Source organism: Erythrolamprus reginae, chromosome 3, assembly GCF_031021105.1.
Source record: "Erythrolamprus reginae isolate rEryReg1 chromosome 3, rEryReg1.hap1, whole genome shotgun sequence".
Classification (NCBI taxonomy): Eukaryota; Metazoa; Chordata; class Lepidosauria; order Squamata; family Dipsadidae; genus Erythrolamprus; species Erythrolamprus reginae.
In genome coordinates this window covers 44,843,527-44,869,498 of record NC_091952.1, presented here as the reverse complement: position 1 = coordinate 44,869,498, position 25,972 = coordinate 44,843,527, and the positions used below count along the sequence as shown (strand labels likewise).

The 25,972-nt window shown below is 39.9% G+C and overlaps 3 protein-coding genes across 4 annotated transcripts in view; 2 read left to right on the top strand and 1 right to left on the bottom strand.

Moving 5' to 3' along the window:
• IPO13 (importin 13) overlaps positions 1 to 10,451 on the top strand; it is a 64,467-nt gene extending 54,016 nt beyond the window's left edge. Inside the window, exons 16-20 of one of the 2 annotated variants that reach the window (XM_070745036.1) lie at positions 5,866 to 5,932; positions 6,166 to 6,224; positions 6,540 to 6,629; positions 8,344 to 8,525; positions 9,803 to 10,451. In XM_070745036.1, the coding sequence (XP_070601137.1) occupies positions 5,866 to 5,932; positions 6,166 to 6,224; positions 6,540 to 6,629; positions 8,344 to 8,525; positions 9,803 to 9,899 (495 nt within the window). In that variant the 3' untranslated portion in view covers positions 9,900 to 10,451. Of the gene's footprint in view, positions 1 to 5,865; positions 5,933 to 6,165; positions 6,225 to 6,539; positions 6,630 to 8,343; positions 8,526 to 9,799 lie in introns of both variants that reach the window. The other variant, XM_070745035.1, reaches the window with a different exon arrangement.
• A 3,111-nt stretch (positions 10,452 to 13,562) lies between these two features.
• DPH2 (diphthamide biosynthesis 2) lies at positions 13,563 to 24,253 on the bottom strand. The gene is made up of 7 exons (XM_070745037.1): positions 23,664 to 24,253; positions 21,181 to 21,339; positions 20,857 to 20,969; positions 18,954 to 19,174; positions 16,236 to 16,880; positions 15,684 to 15,860; positions 13,563 to 14,889 (listed from the first exon to the last, which is right to left on the bottom strand). The coding sequence occupies exons 2-7, from the start codon at positions 21,331 to 21,333 to the stop codon at positions 14,765 to 14,767; spliced, it is 1,434 nt and encodes a 477-aa protein (XP_070601138.1). The 5' UTR covers positions 21,334 to 21,339; positions 23,664 to 24,253; the 3' UTR covers positions 13,563 to 14,764.
• ATP6V0B (ATPase H+ transporting V0 subunit b) overlaps positions 24,024 to 25,972 on the top strand; it is an 18,922-nt gene continuing 16,973 nt past the window's right edge. The window contains exon 1 of the mRNA XM_070745038.1: positions 24,024 to 24,186. Coding sequence (XP_070601139.1) covers positions 24,120 to 24,186 — 67 coding nt within the window. The 5' untranslated portion in view covers positions 24,024 to 24,119. The remainder of the gene's footprint in view (positions 24,187 to 25,972) is intronic.

Below are 25,972 nucleotides of genomic sequence, written 5' to 3'. Positions count from 1 at the left end.
AAAACATTACCCCCTTTCCTTAGGTATAATTTTATCCCTTCCTCTCTGCATAGAAATGCAACAACACCTCTAGGTTGGATTTGGTTCAGGTCATGTTCTGTGACCTGTTACAGGAGGAACTTTTGGAAAATGGCGAATGCAGTTCAAAAACTTTAAAAATCCATATTGTATATGTTTTGCATGTTTGGCTCTAATGATTCTGAGCTCTTAACAGATCCAGAGTCTCCAGTTGTTGGGTAGAAGTCAGTGATCTAGTGGGTTATATCTAAACTTCTAGGAGAGAAACCTGATCTAATGTGAGTAACAGAAAATAACAACTTGATTTGTTTCAAAGTCCTTTGGTGCTCCATCCTCCTTCACTCTTGTTGAGATTTCCTGGGTTGGTTTTTATTTTTCAGATCATGAATTTTCATGCCGTCTTATCTCAAATGTTGTTGTAATGATGTAATGTGCAATGCAGTGAGCGGTGAGGTACTGCTCTGATAGTTCCGCTTGGGAATAAGTGGACCGTGAACTGCTTTTGGGTTGGATGAGCAATATCTATACTGGAAATCAGCTGCAGAATTACGAATTAATGAAGCAGGGAAGGGTATGATCTTTGATATCATCTGGTTCTCCTGACTACAGCAAGATGCTCTCCTCTTGGCTCTGATATATTGTTGCTTGATAAGCTTTTTGTAGGCTGTGATGTGGAAAGTGTCTTAGCACCTAGCTCCCCCTTGTGAGAGATTTTAAACCTTGCAACTGTAATGCAAATAATGTCTCACATTTTTTTCTTCCGTAAAACTAAAGAGTTCTCAGAAAAATATGAAATTTTAACAATATTTTAATAATCAGGGTAAATCACCTTAAAAATGCTTTTTTTCTTCTCCTGAGGAGGTATTACTGTATCTACTCTTAGAAAATTTATGAGACCCTGATGTTAAATAAAGATTTATTCGGTTTTGGTGACATAATTACTATAATACTGCCTACCTTGCTCACTAGTTTGTTTTAATACTAATTAAAAATACAGAGGGTCCTTTGATTTACAGTTGAAGTCAAAATTTCTAGCTAAATGAGACATTAGTTAGATGAGTTTATGTCTCTTACAGAGATACTTGTTAGGTGAGTTTCTGCTCTTAACAGAAATAAACAATTTCTTTACTCATGTGCTTGTCATCCTGATGTTAAATAATGCATGAAAGAACTCAGCCCAGACAATATAATTCAATAATTGATCAATAATCAATGTACAGAGCTTTTGAGAGCTAATTTGCTTCAGCTCTGATGCATTATGGACTGCGCTTTTTCAAATGCTGTCATTCTGTCTGTTCTGGAAGTTTTTCAAAAATCCACTTTTCCCAAGAAGATGTAAGAGCAGGAGTCCCAAACCTCTGGCCTGTGGCCCATGTGTGAGCTGTGAGCAATTTGCAGTCAGGCTGTGTGTTGTGGTTGGCTCTGGCCCAGCTGCTGCCCCAGGGAATGTGGAGGTAGATGCAGGGGAAACTTCAACATGTCATAGGCCTGTGTTATTGCCGACAGAGTTAGTTCAGAGTTTAGTTTCCTCGGACGAGGGAGTGACTTGGAAGAGGGGGGCTTGGCACACAGCCCAGGCAGTCAATCTCCATTATCTTCCATTGATTCGGATGAAGACGTCTTGGACTCACGCAAGCGCAGAATTATGCAAAGAAGAGACCAAGTAAGGACATATTACTGGAGATAAGAGAGGCCACCTGTGTTTGGGTGGGGCTCCAGTAATTAGGGCTGCTGCTATCAATAGCAGCGTGTGGGTTTGGCCATTGTGGAAGAGTATCTGATCGCAGTTCTTCAGGAATCCTGTATTGCTGTTTTCTGGACTTTGTTTGTTGATTTTTCACGCCTTTGAAACCAAAGCAGAGCAACGTGCGTGTGTGTGTGTGTCTCACTTCGTTGGAAGAAGAAGGGGTGTGAAGTTTCTTCACAGCTGCTAGCTAAGTACCTAATGGCTGCTTAAGGGAAATTGTACAGACTACCCGGTTGTTTTGGGATGAGTGCTCTTTGCAATACAAAAAGAGTGCTTAGTTTATTTTGAATTTTGTGATAAAGAACATTGTTTTGAATTTTCAAACATGTGTGTGTGCCTGAAATTTGTACCCTTGAATTTTCGGGAGGCACCTACCAGAGAGCCCGGCAGAACACTGTGGAAATGGCGTGCGCACCTGTATTCCCACTTATGCAAACAGCAGTTGAGCTTGTGCATACACACTCCTATATGTGAGCGGCTGGCGCACATGCAGACTGACCGTGCAAATTGGGGTTATGTGTGCTTGCCAACTGGTCAAACAGAACCTTCCCCTCCACCCCCCACTGGTCCACAAAGCCAGAAAAGTTGGGGGACTCTGCTGTAGAGCATTAAATCAATACCAGTAATCACGTCTTTACTTTATAGATATATATTTTCTCCTAGATTATACACTGCTCAAAAAAATAAAGGGAACACTTAAACAATACAATATAACTCCAAGTAAATCAAACCTCTGTGAAATCAAACTATCCACTTAGGAAGCGGCACTGATTGACAATCAATTTCACAGGCTGTTGTGCACATTCAACTTTGTACAGAACAAAGTATTCAATGTGAATATTTCATTCATTCAGATCTAGGATGTGTTAGTTGAGTGTTCCCTTTATTTTTTTGAGCAGTATATATGATGGCCTGCTATAGTATAGAAAATACTGAACTTGTTCAGTAGAGATCATTTATACCTCTTCCATAGCAACAATTATTAGTCTCAAAAAGGAAAAGAAGAACAAAGCATATTATAAGGCTCCTTCCTCATCCTAGTTAACATGATAGCTTTATTTGCTGCCTGTTCTGAAAGAGAACTCTTGAGCAGAATTGATTACATATCAGCTGTTCAATTTACATGCTTATAAATCATTATTCTAGACTCCCACATTTTAACTTAATAGGATATCTATCAATCTGCAGAATAGACATTTCGTTTTCCTTCAAAGACTGGGAAGTTATTAAACAGTATATCAGGATTCATCAAGCAATCACTTTAAAATGCATGTAGATTTTATTGCCTTCCCAAGCAATGGAATTAGAATACTGTTTTCTCTTAATGACCTTGCAATCCCTTGCATCGGGGTGGAATCAGGACGACTGAATGGAACTGAGCATTTACTGGCTTGATGCCCTTCCTGATGCCTATGTGAAGCTCATGGCAGATATTTTCTCTTTGCGCCAAGAAATATCTGATGTTATCTAGGATCGAACTTCACCTAGAGCTACACACACACACACACAAACACACACACACACACACACACACACAAAGTGTGTAAACAATAGACATCACGATCTCCAGAACGTTTAATTTTTTCCAATATACTCAGCTTTTGTCAGCCTCTGCTGACATCAGAGTGTAAAATCTCCAATGATATAGATAGAAATATAGATATTGAGATGTGTGTGCGTGCACGTGTGTGTGTGTGTGTGTGTGTAGATGATAGATAGATAGATAGATAGATAGATAGATAGATAGATAGATAGATAGATACGTAGGTAGGTAGGTAGATAGATAGGTAGGTAGATAGATAGAACAAACTAGCAAATAATTTTCTGGACAACTTTATACTAGTCATTCCCTCTGTATCCTAGGAAGAAGGCAACAACAAACAGTTTCTTAATTTCTGCCTACAAAAACTGCAAGGTCCTTCCACCTAGTTGCCAGGAGCAAAGTCTGACTTGATGGCAAATGAAGAACATGCCTGATTATATATTTTCAGGAAACTCATTTGTTGTTCATAGAAATCAATTCTTTACCATTTTGCTTGTTTTTCTTTGCATATAAGAGATTGCTATAAAAATTTACAAATGTATTGTTGTGGTTGGCTCTGCTCCAAGGGCTGTGGGGGTTGATGTGGGAGAATCCTCACATTCTCAGAGGCCGGTTTTACTGCCAACAGCTTCCGATAGTGAAGCGTCTGTATCAAGGGAAGCTTCTGGGAGTGAAGCAGCATCAGATGAGGAGGTAATTACAGGCAACCCATTAGCTAATTACCCCATTAGTGAATCATCATCATGGCCATTAGAATCAGAAGGAGAAGGATTCATAGATGCTCGCAGGCGCAGGTTTGTGAAAAGGAAAGAACAACTGGGAAAGTATTATAGGAAATAAGGGAGAACGCCTGTGGCTGGGGCAATTAGGCTAATGGGGCTGCTGATAAATTGCCAGCATTGTTGCCTCTTGGAGTGGGAGTTTATCCCTTTTATGAGAGAGAGAGAGAGAGACTTGTGGTTTTGCTTCAGAATTTACAAAGACTTTTGTGAACTGCTTCAGGATTTTCAAGGACCTTGTGGAACAATTCACAGTTAAGTTTCAGTGTGAGAACTCTTGAAGGGGAGTGGCTGTGACGTCTTCACAGCTGCCTTTTATCTGCTTTGCTTTTGTTTTATGTTTTTCACAGCATTCAAGGCTTGTGGTGCATGGGAGAGCACTTTGGCTGATTAAAAGTGCATTTTAGACTGTATTTTCCTTTTGATAAACCAACTTTGTTTACTTTACAAACGTGTGTGTTTGACTTTCCACTTTGGACTTAATTGGGGGCTTGTAACATGAAGCCCGGCATAACAGGTATATTGTGACAGAGATTTATTTCATTCTCTACTTGACATTGTTTTCTGTATTGTAAGAGCCAGATCTGATTCAACATACTTGTTTTTCATTTCAGGCCTCCATAAGATATTTATCTAAATAAAAAGTTGTGTGAATATGGCAAGAAAATAGGCTTTTTTTCTAGTAAAATAATGGGAAAATATACTATTGAAATTCATAAAATGTTTGATAGTTCTAGCAATATAATGTTACAAAGTCTATAAATTAACTTCAAGAAGTTTAAAACAGTGGTCTTAGAACAAATGAAAGTAAAATATAGTTTGTTTCTTTCATCAGGAAAAGGAACACATCTAATCTGATTGCTTTTGTTTGTAAGTAAAACAAAGAGCAAGGAAAATAAAACACAAAGTTATAATAATGAGTTATTGCAGTTAAAAATATTATCTAAGAAAGCCAATTTTTGCTCATCATGCAACTACAATTGTAGCATTTTAATGATAGAAAACATGTCTAACAATGTGGATCCATTTGTACATAGAACAGAGTACATAGAAATGCCATAGTTACTCAGGCGCAGGAGTTGGAGCTGTTGTCCATGGTGCTGAAAGATTTGTTGCTGTTAAAAGTCTCTTGAAAATTGAGTTGCTCTGCATCATAGAAGAGACCTACTATTTGTAATATTTTAGTGATCACTATTCTTTAGTTGTGTAAAATTTGATTAGATGATACAGAATTTGCTGTTTGGTTAAAGCTTTGGGCTTAGGAATGTCATTCCTAATGTCATTCCTTCAGAACAAAAGTACAGGAACTGGGAATTGCAGTCCATACTGCTGATTAACTAAGTACAGTATCTATTGTTCTTGTTTCTACTTTCTGTGGTACTTTAATGTTTCTAGGCAAATGTAGATATTAAAAAAGTAAACCTAAATATCTGATTAATCCTTATTCTGATACTCTAGAATGGAATTCCTATACCTGGGGCATAGGCATTATTTGAAACCAAGTAGGAATACTAGGAAACTGTTTTCCAGATAATAATTAAATTTCATGTTTCTTCAGAGGCTCCTCTTTACCTGGACCCCTATGCTCTTGAATTATAAAGACACATTCATCTTATAATCTCTTCCCTTTTTCCCAAACCTGGCTTACTGTGTTTTATAGCTGATGGCCAGGTAAGTTGCACATGCAAGCCTTTGCCAAGGGTTCCTGTGTGGCAATTGCTTGTCCATGGCTTGCCAGAGCTGTGTTTATTGTTTGTGTATATATGTGTACCTTGCAGGCACTCAAACGGAAACCTGATTTGTTCCTGTGTAGCAGCCTGGATGTCAAAGCAGTATTCCATTGTGGTGAGTAGGCAGGTGCCATAGACTGAATTGCTTTAAAATCACTGTGGGAAATGACTTAGACAAATGGGTAACAATGACCCTTACAAGTTGTGACGATTGTAAAGAAAGGAAAAAAGTTCTTGATATGGGAATCTCCGCAAAATTAAGCTTACTTTTCTTTCCAACTCATCCCCACCCACCCCAAAAAAAAACATTTTACACATGTTGAATACCAAATAATTGCTTCCTTCTAGCTGTGATCTCTCTGAAGTTTCCTGAAGCACCAACTGTCAAAGCTGCCTGTGGCTTTTTTGTGAGTATTTTGTCTTCGGTAGAGTAGATCTGTCATTTGCTAATGGTATCACAGGATCATAATATGAAAATTCTGGGACAGAGTAACAAAACATTCAAACCAATGAGTGAGAGCCTCTCCCATACTGAATGGAAGGGCTTGCTTTCATTATTACTCTTTTTATGTACCTAATGTTTGCATTAAGACTTGTAAATAAAGTGGCCATCTCCCCATTATATTTATTTAAATTCTGTCTATAGGAGTGGGATATTTCCAGTTTGAAATTTGTGTTCTTGCTATTTTGTCCACTTAGACCTTTTCTCACACTTCTTATAGACTGAATTGCTGCCACGTTGTGGGGAGATTGCACCTGTCGGACAAGTGGTTCATGAGAATGGAAAAATGCTACTACAAGCTGTAATTGAGGTAAACAGTGTGTCTTTCATAATATGGGATCAGAGAAAAAGGATAATTGGGAAGCACTCTGCTCACACATAGGCTGCATTTACTACAATTTGTTTATTATTACCTTTGTTTTGGAGTATAAGATGCACCTTAGTTTTTGGGGAGGAAAATAGGGAAAAGAATCTGCTTACCAGGTATTCATCTGGCTAGCATCCCTAGTCTGGTCAGCTTCAACACATTATTTTATCCCCTGGTTAAGGGCTTAAAAAAACCTTTATTCTGAGAGAGTAACAATGAAAGAGCTTGCAAGCCAGTAAGAGCTGGGAACATCATTAGCACTTGGAAAGAAACTGTCGGAGCAAGTAGAGCAATGGAAAAAACCCTGCAAAGACTTAGGTTTAGGTTTAGGTTTAGGTTTATTGGATTTATATGCCGCCCCTCTCCGCAAACTCGGGGCGGCTCACAACAATAATAAAAAACAGTACAGTACACAATACCAAATCCAATGCCCACCCATCCAGTTCCAATTGAAATTAATAATCTCATAAAAAGCAGTATATATAAAAAACAGGCACACAGTCAATCAATCAACAAAACAACATGGGCAAGGGGGAGGTGTTTTAGTTCCCCCATGCCTGACGGCAAAGGTGGGTCTTAAGGAGTTTACGAAAGGCAGGGAGGGTGGGGGCAATCCTAATCTCAGGGGGGAGCTGGTTCCAGAGGGCTTGGAAAACATCCTTCTTCGCAGAGAGTAACAATGAAAGAGCTTGCAAGCCAATAAGAGTTGGGAACATTGTTAACACCTGGTTAGAGCTGGAAAGAAACATTTGGAACAAGTAAAGCAATGAAAAAAAAACCAACCTACAAAGACAGGGCTTGGAAAACATTCCTCACAGAGAGTAACAGTGAAAGAACTTGCAAGCGGGTAAGAGCTGGGAACATCATTAGCACTTAATTAGGACTGGAAAGAAACATTTGGAGCAAGTTAGACCAATGGAAAAAAACCCTGCAAAGACTTAGGGCTTAGAAAACATTCTTAGCAGAGAGAAACAATGAAAGAGTTTGGGAATATTAACAGCACCTGGTTAGGGCTGGAAAGAAGCATTTGGAGCAAATAGAGAATGAAAAAAAAATCAAAGACGGGGTTTGGAAAACACTATTAGCAGAGTAATAATGAAAGAGCTTGCAAGTGGGTAAGAGCTGGGAACATCGTTAGCACCTGGTTAGGGCTGGAAATAAACATTTGGAGCAATGAAGCACTGAAAAAACCCCTACAAAGATAGGGTTTGGAAAATATTATTCACAGAGAGCAACAATGAAAGAGCTTGCAAAGTAAGAGCTGGGAAGATTGTTAGCAGCCAGTTAGGGCTTTAAAAAAAAGTTACATTCAGAGTATAAAACACACCCAAATTGTCAGCCTCTTATAGGGAGGAAAAAGGTGCGTCTTATACACTGAAAATACGGTAATTTTGTTTCCTTGCCATCAGAATACTTGCAGGATTATCTGTAGCAGATTTCTGTCCATGTTTACATTCACATAAATTCTGGAGTTTATTTTTCCAAGTATGTGAGCATAGGATTGGAATAGATTAAGGCTGGAGCCTTAAATATTCTGAAGCACTCAGCCTGGCCCTTGATATAATATACAGGCATCTTATTATGACTTAATGTAAAGTTCATCCTGCAATACATTTTATTTGCAAGGTTTGACTGGATGTGTGCTCCATCCTTGCAGGGTATAGGTGGCCAAGCTTCACGAAATTTGATGGACCATTTTGCTGAGATTCTTTTTGCTCTCAACAAGCATTGCTTCAGTTACTTGAGTGTGTGGATTAAGGAAGTGATGCAGCAGGATGGCTTCCCATCGACCCGTGTCAGCCCTGAGCAAAAGGACATTTTCAGCCAACAAATTCTCAGGTGAGTTCCTTCTTGGCATATTTTTAGAAAGACAGAATTGTGGAGTAATTAGAACTGAATAAGCTCTATAAATATTGCATTCTATCTAGTGCTTAGCTCTAAATTCCTAATTTCTCTTTTAGTTAATTCTTTGTTTAATTGAAGTCCAGAGGGTAAAATTCTGAATTAGCCCTATGCAGCTAAGTCTCTGAAGAATAATTCATTTAATTAATATTTTATAAAAGAAACAACAGTTATTAATTATTATTATTATTATTTATTTATTATTAATAATTATTTTTTATTAAATATGTACAAATTATTTGTATAGAGTTCAATAGAAAAAATGGTACACAGAAAATATATTTCCTCCCTTTTCTGACTTCTATAGCAGGGGTCTCCAACCTTGGGAACTTTAAGACTTATGGACTTCAAATCCCAGAATTCTGAGCTTTGGATTCGTGCTGGAGCCCATCTGTAGGGAATTTCTCTTTATTCTTCCCATCTGGTGGGACCTAGAGGAAGGGCCTTCTCTGTGGCAGCCCCGACCCTCTGGAATCAACTCCCCCCAGAGATTTGTATCGCCCCCACTCTCCTGGCCTTCTGGAAGGCTTTAAAAAGTCACCTTTGCCAGCAGGCTTGGGGCTGTTGAGTTCTAGTACTCTGCTCCAGTTGTTAGTATGACTGTGATGTGAATGAGTGTGGTTTATATGATTTTATTATTTGGGTTTTTTGATTGATTTTATAATTGGGCTTTAAAAGTGTCTTTTGTATTATTTTTATATGTTGTGAGCCGCCCTGAGTCTTCGGAAAAGGGCGGCATATAAGTCCATTTATTTATTTATTTGATTGATTTGTATGCCGCCCCTCTCCGTAGACTAATAAATAAATAATAATAAATAATACTGGAATGCGCACATGTGGGTAGAAAGACATTCCCTGAAGGTGGGCTCCAGCCTGAGTCCAAAAGCTCAGCCCAAAAACTAAATCTCTGGTCCCAGCAACCGACCCAGATCTTTCAAATAGAATTTGCTTTGAGATCTCTCTCGTCTATGTCTGTTTGGGTCTGGAATTAAAAGAATAGAAGCCAGCACACACGACAAATCGTCTAGCACATACAGTTCTGTTCTCGGCACTTTTTAGTCCACATTTGTAAATAAAGAGTTCCAGGGAGTAAGGCAACCAGAATAGCTGTTTGGAGCATGTCTTGTTGGTTCTTTATTGGCAAGTCTTTTGCAATCTATTGCCCTTTAATATTACCTGTTGATCTTCCATCATCCCCCCCTTTGTCTTAGCAGAGAACGTGTGAACAAACGACGTGTGAAGGAGATGGTGAAGGAGTTCACATTACTCTGTCGAGGACTGCATGGTACTGAATACACAGCAGATTACTGAGGAGATCGGTGTGGCAAAAGACTGCAGTGTGAACAGATCCAGTTTTGCGCCATTGCCTGAAGCTGCTACCAAATCAGCTGACAGAACGATAACTATACAATTAACCTACCCTGGTTGCTCCTCTCAAGAACAAGCTGTTTCCAAATCCTTTCTGCATATTCAAGAGCTAACAGGCTGAAGGACTTGGAGCAGAGGTTGGAGCAGAGCTGGACAGTCCCATGCCAACCACAGGACTAGTGTACCAGTCGCCACTTTCCCCCTTGGCACGCTCCTGTAGAAGTGTCTGTGATATTGTCTATTTCTAAAGAGTCTACCTTTTACTTGCATGAGGAAGCTTGTGTCTGATTGAGGTGAAGGTCCTCCTGCCTTGAATTACACGAAGGCTACTTTTAAGCTCCTGTGGTTGGTTTACTGGGGAAGCGGCATACTTTAGGGGCAATTATGGGCAGGGATGGAGTACAGCTGTAGCAGAGGCAGTTACAAGAATATGATCTGCCCTAGCCTGATTGGTGCAATAAATAATACTAAGAGTCCAACAAGGTATCACAAAAGAGGCAACACCATCTTTTTTTGGGCTGTGACATTCCCCGGAATGCTGGCAAGTATGCTACATTTTACCTCTTGAAAAGTTCCTGCTGCTGCTGCCTCTGCACATTCTGCAGAGCATCTTCTTCTATTAACCGTAGTCTCTTCAAAGATATGAATATGTGAATGTGAGCGTCTAGGTCTGCTGCAAAGGAAGAGTTGCAGCTGCCTTCATGAATGGTTTGAAAACCCTTTGCGTTATTCCTGCTCCCGACAATGGATCTGGGTTGTGACAAGAGCTGGTAAAGCTGGAATGAAGACAGAAGCGTTTTTGTCACACAGGAAATTCTTGACGTCATAAAGATTGGGGATTTATTAATAAGCTAAGCCTCTTTACAACCTAGATCCATTTCAGTGGCAATATATTAATGCAACTTCTAGTTTAAACAGATTTCCTACAGACTCCTAACTCAGGTTTGCTGCTGATCCTTTTCCTTTGCCCAGGACTTGGTAGGTTGAAGTTAATTCACACAAAATTATCTTTGCTCCATTAATGAAACTTAAAATCATTTATCACCTATTACCTAAAGAACAATATCTAAATATCAATGTGAGAAGTACAAGGAATTTATGTAGATTTGGCAGAAGTTTCTGCATAAAAGCACAAAAGATCACACATTATGGGAAAGAAAAACTATTCTAGGATAAAGGAAATTGATTCAATATCTAAGTTCTCATATAAAATAATCATGGTAACAGAGCAATTCTGCACACCATGATATACCAACTATATCATGAAGTGGGGAGAGATTGAAGAACTCCTGGAACAGAAATACTTATGGAAGGGCCATAATTTTTAGAATCTTTTTATTACCGATGGAAGCTAAATTACAGTGTTTTGGTGGTATCTGAATAATCTTGGGCTCATCTAACCCAATGCTCTTCCTCAAACCAATGGAAGTATTTTTCTGCCTATTAGAACCATTCATCTTTAAAATGGTTCATTAGAGCAAAAATGTGTGCAGTAGGGAAACCACTTCCTCTCTTGGTTGCTTTTGCGGTAACAGGGCTTGGGAAGTGAGGAATCATACCATTTAATTCCCTCCCCACTTCTTTGAAAAAAGATTGTTCTCTAATACATTCTTCCACATCAAATCTTGAAAACAGGATGTTTTAACTTCTATTACAGTTCTTCAGTGAAAGAATTGTCCTAATGTAATTAGATGTTTTTACTGTCTTGAAAGTCGTGAAAGCAAAGTACAAACTCTGTGCAAGTAATCTCTGCTTTCAAGGGGAGGAAGAATGAATCCTTGTGTCCCTGTCCCCCCTCCCGGGCATGGCATGACTACGGATAAGTAATATGCTACAAAGAATGATTCATTTCTAAACATGAAGATAAAAAGATTTTTGAGGAAGACGACTTGGTGAACAAATGATGAATTCAATTTCCATACCCAAACTTAGCTTCACAACAACTGTACTGTTTGCCTTTTATAGACTATAGCCTTCCTGGTTGTCTGTTGCTTTCTTGTCAATGTTAGCATTTCAGTCTACAACATAAAGAAATTTTATGATCCTAGATGAACATGAGACATCGAACAGGTGCCTGAAAAATTGAGAAGCACAGAACACACATTGAAATCTACCTTAAACAGAACCAGCCTTAAGCTATTCTATTTGATTAGTATTTTGCCTTACCTTCTATACCATGTGAGAGTTTTAGAGGTGTTGTTGTCACCATTTTGTATCTCCCATTTTCACAATGGGTAATCATGAAAAATAGCTTATATGGTTGTTTCCAAGGCCTGTCTACAAAAGAGTATCTCCAATCATGCCAGTCTAGGAGAAATAGCCACAGTTGGGTACTAGGTAAGTTATCATGAAATGATACAAGGTGCACGTTTGCTAGGATTCTTCTTAAGGCAATTGACCTGTACACTAAAAAATGTTCTGTCCTCCAACTGTTAAGAAATGGGCAAAAACCTGTTAAAAGAACAGATCCATGTGGCTAAAGTTTAGTAATAGTGAATCACTTCCAGCAAAAGTAGGCAAATCTCGTGTATTTCTTTGCCATGTACCAAAAGTATTTCTATCTGGTTTCCCTGGAATTTATTTTCTTAGAATATTTTATACCAGTTTGTAATTCCATAATTTACACTGTTTTTTCTGCTGAAAAACTCTGCTGTATTACTTCTCTACAAGTCCTTTGCACCAAATAAGTGTATTGTGCATTAGCATTCTTCAAGATTGCCCCCCCACTTCAATGAGACTCCAGTGTTTGGATACAGAAAGTGGCATAGTAGACATAGGATCTTATGAAACACTGATGGCAAAGTAATGCTTCTGCTCAGGATGTCCCTTCTTTATTGCTAATAGGCTGGAGGACACCTCTCTTGGTGCTTGCCAAACTTCCTTCTCTGCCTGTTTTTTCTCCCAATATTAAAAATGAAATCCTAATATGTGGTACAATCTAGATTTCCAATAGTGCCTCTTGGCCTCATGTAGATTTCAGAATCTCCAGTGGCTATAAGGTTACACGGTACTTAGAAAGTGTTCTCAAGATTTTAATGGAAATATTTTTTTGAAGCTTCGTTCAGGCTCAGTGCACAGCACAAATACAATAGCAACCTTAGTAAAGCTAGTTGAGATCATATCTGGAGTCTTCATCAAGTCAGAACAACAAAGCTCCATGAGATGCTTCGCCAACTCAAGGTAAAGGGACATACTTCCATCCTGAATGATCTGTCTGCACTTTGGAATAATGCTTACCTGATCAAAACCAAAGGAGAAAAATAAGATGAAGTAGTGGTGAAGGAACTTCATTTTGGCTCTCTAGGAAGTGGGTATTTTGTGAATTTATTACACTGGACATTTTTAGAGTGTCTGTAACATGACTAAATTTCAAATATTCCTACTGACCTCAAATGTTTTGAGATACCTTGCATAATGGGAGTACATCAATGTAGCTTGAATTGACTTCATGCCATTTTGTGGACGCTAATTGGTTTGACTTCACATTAAGGATGTAATAGAGAGATAATATTTGTGAAAAGAAGTAGAAAAATCCATGTGCTGGATGACAAAAGTGCATGCTTGTGTTATTTCATGTTTCCCTGTGAAAGAACATTTATGCATAAACACAGTTGCTCCTTTTAATAGTAAACTTTTGTGTGCCAGTACAATTATGGCCAAAATAGGGCTATTAAAAATAAGAGGAGTTTGGCATGCTTATGATTTTCAAATCCCTTTGTAAAAGTTTCCTACAGGCAACCATTTCAATATCCAACAAAGACTGAGCATCATTAAACTGAACATTAGTTGAAAAAGAAAATGGAAGCAGGTGAAAATCCTGGAGGAAGAAGTGGCTACTAGATGCCTGAACAGAAGAAAGTATAGCTGAGGCCTGGCAACAGTTTTGTTGCATACAGACCAATTAAACTTTATAAGATTTAAACTTGAAATTTCCAATAATAAGTAGTCCACCATCCATCTAGATAATTCTATTGTCAATCTGCTCTTCTAGACTCGATCTTTAATATTTGCCCAACATTTATTCTTCTGTAAAGAACTTTAATTTGGTTCCCTGGGGAGTTTCAAAGATCAAGATTAGGATTATGTATGCTTCAAAGATTATTTGGAAGAAATACTTAAAACCTTACATAAGCATAGCATCTCTGTTATCCATTAACGAGGCCCATGCAATGCAGTTCCTTCAACCTTTCTTTATAGAATATTTTTTTATATATTATATTCATTTTTCTGACCCTTTTAACTAATTACTCTTTGTCAACATATTTAAGTGTGATCTCCAGAAAAGGACACAGTGCTTTGGAATAAAATGGAACTATGGCTACTTGTTACTTGGAGACTATGCTTCTATTAATTCAGTCCGAGAATTACATTAGGTGTTTTTGTATCTTCGTTTTCTTTTTTAGCAATTGCATCACTGCTGACTTCAGCTTGTGATCAATAATGCTCACCCTACTGTTCCGCACAGTCTAGCTCTCTAGTCAACAGAAATTACAATTGAGGACTAGCTTAAGCAACATGGATATTTATAAATTGGCCACTCGTGTGGATTAACATTTCTCATTATTGAATAAACAACTTCAACACGCTTTTTCAGAAGAGATCACTTAAAAAAATATGTTCCTCTGTTAAAATAATAAGAGCACTCTACTTAATCTGTTGAGTTGTCCATCAACATACTGCAGGAAATACTAACTTAGCCCACTTATGCCCTGTACAAATAAGATTGTCAACCAGATCCATTAACCCATCCAAATTCAGCAAAGAATGTGGTTTGTTCTCTTGCCAATGCCTTTTATAATCAGAGTTGGTCATCCACAAGGCTCATCTTCATAGGCAATGGCAATTCCCCGCCGTCCCACAATAGCTTTCTTTACTTCGGTTTGGCCCAGCTGTTGCTCCAGTCCCCGCCAGCTGCGGGACTCCAAGAATGAGGCTAGGATACAAAAATATTTCTCCAAGTTTATTCCAAAGCCCACAAAAAACTAGAAATCATAACAAAAACAAGTATATTGGAAAGACATTATCTGGGAAAAATGAATTATACTGATAGGGTATTACTGTATTTACATTAGGCATTAGATATATTGTGTGGGAGGAGGTGGGTTAGGGTTAGTTATTAATGCTAGCTCTACCTCCATTAACTGCCTATTAGCACCTATGAATGGATGCAAGTAGTAGCGATGCAAATAGTAGTTATTTTATCAGCCTCAAATTTTTGAGATTCCACAATAACTATACAGTGGTACCTCTACTTACGAACTTAATTTGCTCCATGACCAGGTTCTTAAGTAGAAAAGTTTGTAAGAACAAGCAATTTTTTCCATAGGAATTAATAGAAAAGCAAATAATGTGTGCGTTTGGGGAAGCCATAGGGAGGGTGGAGGCCCTGTTTCCTCCCAGGAGATTCCTAGAGAGGCCTCACAGAGGCTTCTCCCCGCCTTTTCTGGCCCTGTTTCCTCCCAGGAGGTTCCTAGAGAGGCCCCACGGAGGTTTCTCACTGCCTTTTCCGATTACAGTTTCGGAGGCTCGGGTTTGTAAGTAGAAAATTGTTCTTGAGAAGAGGCAAAAAAAAATCTTGAACACCCAGTTCTTATCTAGAGAGGTTCGTAAGTAGGGGTGTTCTTAGATAGAGGTACCACTGTATCTTGATTGATTAATCAATCAAAAGAAAAGTACTAAAGGAGGAGGTTCTTGGCAACTGAAAGAGCATTACCCCAAGCCACATACCTGCTGGGCTAATCTGAGACACGGTCTGTACATGGTTGCGGCGCATCACAGCTGTGTCAGAATTTGGCTCTGCATCTGGTATCAGGTAGGGATCCATTGAGCGCATCTGTCCAGTGATCAGCGAAACGCTGGGTTCATTGTTGGTCTTTTCGGGGAAAAGGACATGGTCACAAGCTCCTGGAGATAAGAGAAAACAAATACAGCAGTAATGAAGATTCATTACTTACAAAATGATGCTCTATTAGAGTGATGGCACACCATTTTCTCCCGGGTGCCGAAAATGCACATGCGCGCACTATCGAGTGCACACGTGCGCCCATACCCATAATTCAATCCCCCCCATACAACATGCCATCACTACCCCAAACCATCAAAAGTTCCTTGTATTTATAATAAAGTGCCCCCGTGCTTCCAGAGGAAAGCTTAACAGTATGCAACTAAGCAACTTTTTCATCAGTCAGAAATTAAGGGAATCAAAGGTCTCTTGAAAACGAACACTAAGCAATAACTGTTATCCATGCTCATTTTCTGAATTGGGGCATCTGGCATTACCTGGTAGAAGGTGGCGAAAATCGGTAACATAGCGGCCTGTCCAAGTCCGTGCCGGGTTGCATGCTATTTCCAGCTCATAGGGCGTGATCAGGGGTCGATAGAAATCAGTGGAGTTAAGCAAGGAATTCTGTGGGCAAGCTATCAAAACAAAGATATCCACCTCTAGAAAATTTGCCAGTTTTGCAGGATTAGGTTTACCCACAGACAGCGTGTAGGCACGTTTGCCAGCCCGGTGAATGATTTGGCGGAGATGATCCAGAACCGACAAGTAATCTTCTACTCCAAGAGTGCCCACCACAATCCCCACTACTTGAGCATCTCGTGCCCGTTCCACTAGATAAAGGCGTCGCCGCAGAGCCCGGTTCACATCCAGCGTTTCGCATCGGCCCTGTCCTGTCCTAGGATCAAAAGAACTAAAGGGACACTGGTTCCAACTCAGCATGAAGTTTGTAAGTTCTGGTCCTTCAGAACCTATATAGAACATACTGTAGTTTTCAAGACCGTGATGTTCGTCTATTATAAAGCGCCGTCCAAACTGCTGTATCATTCCAGGAATCGCCTGGCTTGAATCAAGATTTTTTTTGTTATCCAACTGAGCAAAAATCACATTGGGATAAATTGATTGCAGCTTAGAGGCTACGTCATCTAAGAACAGAGGAGATACAGAGAAAAAGTAATATTGCAGTGTTCCCAATATCTAGCAATTCTCCTGTAACAATAGAGAAATATCCTTAAATCAGTCTAGGGCAGTGATGGCAAATTTATGGCACGGGTGCTACAGGTGGCACATAGAGCCATATCTGCTGGCACACGAGCCGTTGCCCTAGCTCATCTCCAATGTGCATGTGTGTGCTGGCCAACTGAGTTTTGGTTTGCACAGAGACTCTGGGAGGGCATTTTTGGCTTCCAGAGAGCCTCCACGGGGATGGGGGAGGGCGCTTTTACCCTCCCTGGGCTCCAGGAAAGCCATTGGAGCCTGGGGAGGGTGAAACACCAGCCTACCGAATTTGGGAAAGAGGCCGTTCCCTGCCTCTAGAGCAGTGTTTCCCAACCTTGGCAACTTGAAGATATTTGGACTTCAACTCCCAGAAGTCCCCAGCCAGCATTCGTCCAAATATCTTCAAGTTGCCATGGTTGGGAAACACTGCTCTAGAGGGCATCTGGGGGTGGGGGAAGCTGTTTTCGCTCTCCCCAGGCATTGAATTATGGGTGTGGGCACTCAGGTATGCAGCAGAGGAAAAGAAGGTTCGCCATCACTGCTCTAGAGACTGCAAGCAAAGATAAAAGCTGGGTTGGCTGAGATACATTAAGATTAATGAGAGTTATGAGGCAAACATGGTCAAATATGTTCTTTAAAGATACACTGTAACACATATATATACAAGTAACACACTTGTATATATTTGGACTTCAACTCCCAGAATTCCCCAGCCAGCGAATGCTGGCTGGGGAATTCTGGGAGTTGAAGTCCAAATATATTGAAGTTGCCAAGGTTGGGAAACACTGCTGTAACTAACACTGGATCATTCATTGCACTAGTTCATCCAAAATTTGACTTTTCATACTGTTCTCTTCAGAAGTTAGTAAAAGTTCTTGGCAGGAATTTTCAAGTCTTCCTCATTTTATCTCTGGCTTGATTCAAACTGTAAAATTTTAAACAGCAATATCAGTAATGCATGCTGCATGGCTTTGACTTAATAGTTCATTCTAGTGGCTTAGCTCAGGGGCAGATGGCTTCTCCCGCTGCTACCGTTGCACTGCGTGCATGTTTTTGCTTCTGCACATGTGAAAGAAGCAGAACCACACCGAAATATTGCGAGGGGACGCACATGTGCGCAAAATTTCAGCAATTTTTTCTTCCACGCAAAATCTCACATTTTTTTCTTCCGTGCAAAATCTCACAATTTTTTCTTCCGCGCAAAATCTTACAATTTGTTTTGCTTCGGTGCAATATCTCAAATTTTTTGCTTCAGCACAAAAATCTCACAATTGTTTGCTTCCACTGAAATCTCCCAAGCACGCATGTCCCCTCACAGGATTTTGCTTCTACGCATGCGCATGAAGCTAAAAGTATGAAAAGAGATGGCGCCCATAGGACTGCCACCAGAGTAGTTGTGCGCAAATTGTGCAATCTGGTGGCTGCTACCCACTAGCAACCCACTACTGGTTTAGCTGTAACACACAGTAGACACAAAGGCAGGATTGGTAGAACGGCAGATTTAAAAAAAAATATATATATATATACAGTATATTTATTAAATTTTTATTACAACAAACAAACAAAAAATTACTTAAAGAAAAAGTGCCCAACACCAATAAACCCCACCACCATTTAGGGGGTTAAATTATTTGCAATAAGTTTCTATTTCTTCCTTGGCTCCGGTTTACATTTCTTTACATACAAAAAGTGATTGGAATTTATTTTTCACATTGTCGTCATAAATTCTACTTAAGATATAATTTTTCACCTTATTCCATCGTGCCATCAGCTTCTCCAATTTATTTTCATCAAAGTTATTTAATCTTATTTCCATAATTTCAAAGTGGATGTGGTCCACCATGTAGGTAGAACGGCAGATTTTAAGGCTAGAAATGAATATGCTATTTTTATGGGAACTTCCCTATCCTGGCCTCAAATATTTCTTTTCTACCTATGTTTCCCCTCCAACAAACTTCCATGGTATATTTGTGTCCACACAACAATCTTCCCAGACTTACCAATGGCATGAAAATATGCAGATTCACTCAGTACAACCACATAGGTTTGATGGTCAGGGTACAATTCCTGGAAGACTTCCACACATCGTGTTGCGTCTAGCTGTTCCTGGCCAAATATGTGTAATACTGGCAATTTGCGGCAAGGACTCAAGCAGGCAGGGCCATAGTGCACTATAGCCTCTGCATCTACATGCTCAGCTGCCACTTCATCTACACAACAGCTTAAGAAAAACAACAGGATTAGCTGTAGAAACCCAAGGACACATTTCATTAAACAACAGCCAGTCCCAGTATACAGAAAATTACTTTCTTTGTGCTGGAAATGGCCTCCCAGATACTAGACACCAATTAGACTCAACCCTGGAAATAGTGGTCAAATGCTCCCGGTTCGCTTGTGCCTGTCGATCATCAGAGAGCCGGCCGCAAACGCAGCATGAGGCTCTGCCCACCTGCCCGGATGCCGCCACTTGGGTTTTCGGAGAGGGGCGGCATACAAATCTAATAAATTTATTATTATTATTATTATTATTATTATTATTATTATTATTATTATTATTAAATTATTACCCTCTGCACACGTGCAAAGCGTTCTGTGCATGCGCAGAGGGTAAAATTACCCAAATAGTGGCATCTGGGCAGGTGGGCGGAGCCTCACATCACCTTTATGACCGGCATTTCACCCGCTGCCTGGAAGCACAGTCAATAATAAAATACTGGGATTTATAATCCCATAAAACCTTTCACTCCATTTCTAGGAAATGTAAATGAAAAACCTTTAAATTTCTAATATTGCTCAACAACAAAACCACTCATCCATCATCGTACTACCCTGTTTCCCCCAAAATAAGACCTCCCCTTATAATTAGCCCAATTGGGCTTTTGAGTGCATGACAATTGTTCTGCCGGTGTGTCTCAACCACCTGCAATTACAGGGTAATTAGTCCAGAAAGACACACACCACACGATAGAAGGAAAACCCAAAAGTCTTTATCAACAGAAAAACAGAAACAGCTCCATTTTTAAATGTCAAAGGGATTTTCTGGTACACACAAGGCACAGATTAAATGCAATCCAAATTCTCACCCAATAACTGGGAAATTGAGTCCAATTCTAAAGTCCAGAAAGTCCACACACAATCTTGAACAGCAAAAACCACGATCTTGACGAAACTATGAATCAGATAAACTGCCATGAGGCTAAAACAGCAGGTTGCTCTTTTATCTGTAGCACTAATTACAGCATCCGCACACAACCACAGGTGACCTCATTTATCTCCTGTAATAATCCTTCAGTTGTTGCCTCCTATGCATCTCTCTACGCATGCCGTGGATGTGTCATAAATTCTTGTTCAGAATCCAGGGATGATAAGGATGATTGATCTCCTCCTGGGCTGTCTGACAAACTCCCCTCTTCCAAGTCACCCCCACCTTCTTCTTCTTCCGAGGAAACTTCACTACCTGACTCTGTCGGCAATAAAACAGGCCTATGACATGTTGATGTTTCCCCTGCATCCACCTCCACATTCCTTGGGGCAGGAGCTGGGCCAGAGCCAACCACAACAACAATAAGGCCAAGTACTTATTTCAGGGTTCAAAAAAAGGGTCTTATTTTCAGGGAAACACGGTACTTCAGATTTCTATTTTATCTTAGCCTGAAATACAGGTTCAGGGCTACAGTTTCCCCAATTTTAGCAAAGAGATTTTCCCTTTCATCAGGCTTGGCAGATATCTTAAGAGCTCAGTAGCATCTGCCCTGCTCAATACAGGATCTATTATTTCAGTATAAGAGACAGATGGTCATGTAGTCTCTCAGATTCTCAAAGAAGAATCTACCACTTCTAAAGCCACCTCTCCCACCATTGTACAGTTCATGTTAAAATAGCTGGATCTCCCTATGACCTTACCTGCCGTATGATGTGTCTCCCAGGATATACATCTTGGCACCAGTTATTGTTTCCATCCTTGCAGCAACATCTGCTGAATCTGGCAAAAGGTTATCAGGAAACTGAAGAGCAATCTGTGGCAAGATACCAAATTTACTCAAAATATTTCTACGATACATAGGTCAAACAAAATAAACATGTATCTATTTATTCTCCCATCAATTTCTATCCGTATTGTATTATCGTCTTGCCTTATTGCATTGTCTTCCTTGTAAGAGGCAACAGAACACACCCAATTCCAGAGGAGAACTGGCATCTTTATGTCAGATCACAAAATAAGCTCACCTTGGTGAAGCCATTGTCGGATACAAAAGCAGCTGCTTTCTCCAGTTCATAAAATTCCTCTATCCCCAAAACTGGGGGACGACCACCTACTTCTGTAGGAATCAGAGTCCGCTGAATCACCTCCGCTCCATCATTGTTGAATGCCGTTGCCATAATTATCTAAATTGAAAAGTCAAATTATGTTCAACCCAAAGGATAACCCAATTTTGCTTCCATCAGACTGATACAAATTGCATACACAAGATGGTATATATACAGCTCAAAAAAATAAAAGGAACACTCAAAGAACACATCCCAGATCTGAATGAATGAAATATTCTCGTTGAATACTTTGTTCTGTACAAAGTTGAATGTGCACAACAGCATGTGAAATTGATTGTCAATCAGTGTTGCTTACTAAGTGGACAGTTTGATTTCACAGAAGTTTGATTTACTTGGAGTTACATTGTGTTGTTTAAGGGTTCCCTTTATTTTTTTGAGCAGTGTACAAACTGAGAATTGTAGGAAGTTAGCATCCACCCCTCTCCTAGAAAAAATGAAATATTCTAGGAAATATTTTAAAAGGCAGAACATTGCATAAAATATCTCCAGAAACATACTTTAGGCAAGGAAAAAGATGCACTCTTAGTAGCCCCCAGCTTTGTCAATGTGCCATCAAGGAATGGTTCAACTCACCTTTGTTAATAGCTGGACCAAACTATTCTACATAACAAACAACAGCCACATTAGGAATTGCCCAAAGCTCTTTCGTTCTACCATCACCCAGCAAAGGCTCAGCCAAACTTGAACACAAACACATAGGCCAAAAAAGTTGCTTCTGCATGGCACCATGGGAATCTGACAACTAATTAGAGTGCATTTCTTATACAGGAACAGGAAACTGAGCTGGGGTGGCAACAGTGGTTAGAGTGCAGCACTCCTTCAGCTAACTGCTAGCTACAGTTCAGCAGTTCAAATCTCATCATCAGCTCAAGGTTGACTCAGCCTTCCATCCTTCCGAGGTGAGTAAAAAGAGGACCCAGATTTATGGGGGCAATATGCTGATTCTGTAAACTGCTTAGAGAGGGCTGTAAAAGCACTATGAAGCGGTATATAGGTCTAAATATACTGCTTAAGAATCTTAAGACTCATTTATGCCGCCAGGCTTGGTGCCATTAGATTCTTGTCCCCTGGCCAATGAATGGACTGAGAGAAACCTGATTGAATGGGAATGATTGGTTTTTTTATGGTTTTTAATTTTTAGATTTTAGATTTAATTAATTGGACCTGAAATGTTATATATTGTTTTATTATATTTTATTTATTTATTTTATTTATTTATTTGATTTTTATGCCGCCCTTCTCCTTAGACTCAGGGCGGCTTACAACATGTTAGCCATAGCACTTTTTTAACAGAGCCAGCATATTGCCCCCACAATCCTGGTCCTCATTTTATCCACCTCGGAAGGATGGAAGGCTGAGTCAACCTTGAGCCGGTGATGAGATTTGAACCACTGACCTACAGATCTACAGTCAGCTTCAGTGGCCTGCAATACAGCACTCTACCTGCTGCGCCACCCCGGCTCTATTTCTTCCAAAAATTCATATCTTCCAAAACTCTAAATATAAAAGCCCAGTTAAAATGGTCAAAGGCTTCTTTGCATCTAAGAATATTAAAGCTGCCTGTTTCTTATTATGATTCTCTAAATCAGTGTTTCCCAACCTTGGCAACTTGAAGATATCTGGACTTCAACTCCCAGAATTCCCCAGCCAGCATTCGCTGGCTGGGGAATTCTGGGAGTTGAAGTCCAAATAACCTCAAGTTGCCAACGTTGGGAAACACTGCTCTAAATATTCAATAATGTTCAAAACAGTCCTCACATTATCCCTTAATTGTCTTTCTCTAGTATGCTGAGTTAAGAATCCAAGGAATGGATTAACTCTGCTTATATGTTGTGAGCCCTCCCGAGTCCTTGGAGAGGGGCGGCATAAAAGTTCGATCCATCCATCAATCCATCAATGTATGTTATTGCTAATCAGAGTGCATTTATTATACAGGGACAGGAAATTCTAAGGTGGGGTCCAACAGAAGTTATAAAAACTCAGAGATTCTTAGCCACTGCCCTTTTTTTCCTCTGGACCCAACATCTGGAAGCACGTGATCCATCTTTTCTGTCCAGGAACTCAAGCCACATACTCCTGTCCACCAGTAAACCTTCTTTCCAAGCAACTTCCATGAATCCAGTGTCTTTTTTCCCACTTGGAACTGAACCCAGAAGGATATTCCAACACACTGATTTTGAATTCTATAATATCTATAACACCGCGTACAGTTCTTATCTTTGATATGGCTCAGCAAGGAGCTGATTGTGAAAATGTCATGGGTTTTGCTATAGGGATATTAATTTTTTTTAATAGTTTTGCTATAGGGATATTTGATAGGGAATTAAAAGAAAATTAAAGTAAAAACAAAAGAATAAAAGTAAAGGTGGCCAGTAACTTACCAACTGGCGTTTCCAAAGTGCAGCTACAATATATCAGCAATATTCCAATATCACTTAACTAGCAGGGTGCGGGAATACAGTCCCGTCCCCCCACCAGGCACATGGATCATGTTATCTGCTTTCTTCCGGATGCCAACCGCAAGCACCAATGATCATTATTGTGCAGAATGCCCCGGTACCCCCTTTGGGTCAGTAGAGGATTTTTTTTTTTTCATCCAACAGCAAATCCCGATATAGAAAAGTGGCCGGAAAAGCAAAAAAAAATCTAGACAGAGGCACTGTGGGGATTGTAGTTTCGTCCGCTTTAGAAAAGGGACCAATCCCCACGCTCCCAGGAGACTCACGTCGCTCCTTGAATCCGGTCACGTGGTGCGGGGTCCTTCTGCCAGTGCAGTCAGTCACAGGGTCGGCTGATTCCTGGTCGGCTGCGGTCCGGGTTCAGGGTTTGTCTCCGCGATGTCCGGACTCGGGTTGCTGTATTCGGGACTAGGGCTGAGCGCGGCCGCCGCCATCGCCGGCATCGGTTAGTGATTGAGGCGGGAGAGGCTCCGCGGTTGCTGCGGGGCGCCCGCTTTCCTTGCCGGATCCCTACTTCCCCTTTCTTTGATGTGGGCGAGTTAGTGGGAGATCGCTGATCCTGCGATCGGGGAGGGGCGACTAGATCGCAGGAGAGGCTAACCAGGCATCCCAGCCGCCTCTCAAAATGCCCGAGTGAGGATAAGCCAGTGTTTCCCAACCTTGGCAACTTGAAGATATCTGGACTTCAACTCCCAGAATCCCCCCAGCCAGCATTCGCTGGCTGGGGAATTCTGGGAGTTGAAGTCCAAATATATTCCTATATCTTATTCCTATATCTTCTCTTCTATTCTTTCTTAGATATATTTTACTATGAGTATATCCTCTATAACCTTCATTATGTATTTTACTATGGGTATACCCACTAAAACCCTCATTGTGTATTGGACAAAATCATTAAATAAAATAATAAAATAAGTTGCCAAGGTTGGGAAGCACTGGGATAAGCTCTGGTTCTGCAGCGCGGGGTGTTAGGTGGGTGGGTATATGGCAACATAGCCTCCTCTGGCCGAAAGGGATATTTGAACCTGTGTCTGGACTCGAACCTGGTTTTGGTTCCCTTTAATGCTTCTCTTTTGTCGACAGGAAATGTGTGGGGGGGGTTTTTTTTTGCCTTTCCCTCTTATGCCATCCTCCACATTCTAGGAAATGGTTGGGTGGAGATTGCAAAAAATCAGACACCAAAAAGATTGTTTCCGTGCCTGATATAATAATCCCAATTCATTTCTGAAACAAGAGAATTTTCTTAGTGGCTTTGAGCTCTTGAGGTTGAAATGATTCTGAATGAATGAATATCTCTGGGTTCCAAAGAATGTAGCAGAATGAAAGAATAGCAATAGCATTTAGACTTATATATCACTTCATAGTGCTTTTACAGCCCCTCTCTAAGCGGTTTACAGAATCAGCATATTGCCCCCGATAATCTGGGTCTTTGTTTTTATTTTTTATTTTTTTTATTGGACTTATATGCCACCCCTCTACCTGGACTCGGGGCAGCTTTTACCCACCTCAGAAGGATGGAAGGCTGAGTTAACCTTGAGCCGGTGAAAGAAAGAAAAGAAAAGAAAGAAAGGTTTTAAGAAACCTTTGAAATACAATTTCAGTTCTTGTATGCTGCTTGGTCAGTTTTAAGTTAGAACAAAGTATTTTTAGAGGAAAACCACGGATAAGATGTTCAATGGAAAAAACTTCCATTTGCTTCATCCTGGTTACCTTTGATATAAAATTAAAATGGAATGCCCATTAGCAGTGTAAGTCTTATTTATGTATAAATAAGGATGGTTGAACTTTAATCTTTTGGTTGAGATAAGGCACAAAGATAGGTGTTCAGGGAGGTTCCAAGCTTGTATTTCAGATAAAAATATATGCATGTATTTATCTTATATATTTAATATTCAGGTTATAAATCATTATACACTGCTCAAAAAAATAAAGGGAACACTCAAAGAACACATCCTAGATCTGAATGAAAGAAATATTCTCATTGAATACTTCGTTCTGTACAAAGTTGAATGTGCTGACAATAAAATGAAATTGATTGTCGATCAGTGTTGCTTCCTAAGTGGACAGTTTGATTTCACAGAAGTTTGATTTACTTGGAGTTATATTCTGTTATTTAAGTGTTCCCTTTATTTTTTTGAGCAGTATATTTTAAATAGATTTTTAATTAAATAAACATTTCCATTTACATAAGGCACAATTTAACTTCCATGTAGCAATCCTCTGAGCTTTTC

Bases quoted from the DNA above. Each gene is read 5' to 3' on its own strand.
- DPH2 (XM_070745037.1), bottom strand. From the start codon at position 21,333: ATGGCAACGGCATTCAACAATGATGGAGCGGAGGTGATTCAGCGGACT. The intron at 19,175-20,856 runs GTAAGGTCATAG...GTTTTTCTTAAG, and splicing joins GGAGACACATCATACGGCAG to CTGTTGTGTAGATGAAGTGG. The intron at 14,890-15,683 runs GTATGTGGCTTG...TTTGTATCCTAG, and splicing joins GTCTCAGATTAGCCCAGCAG to CCTCATTCTTGGAGTCCCGC.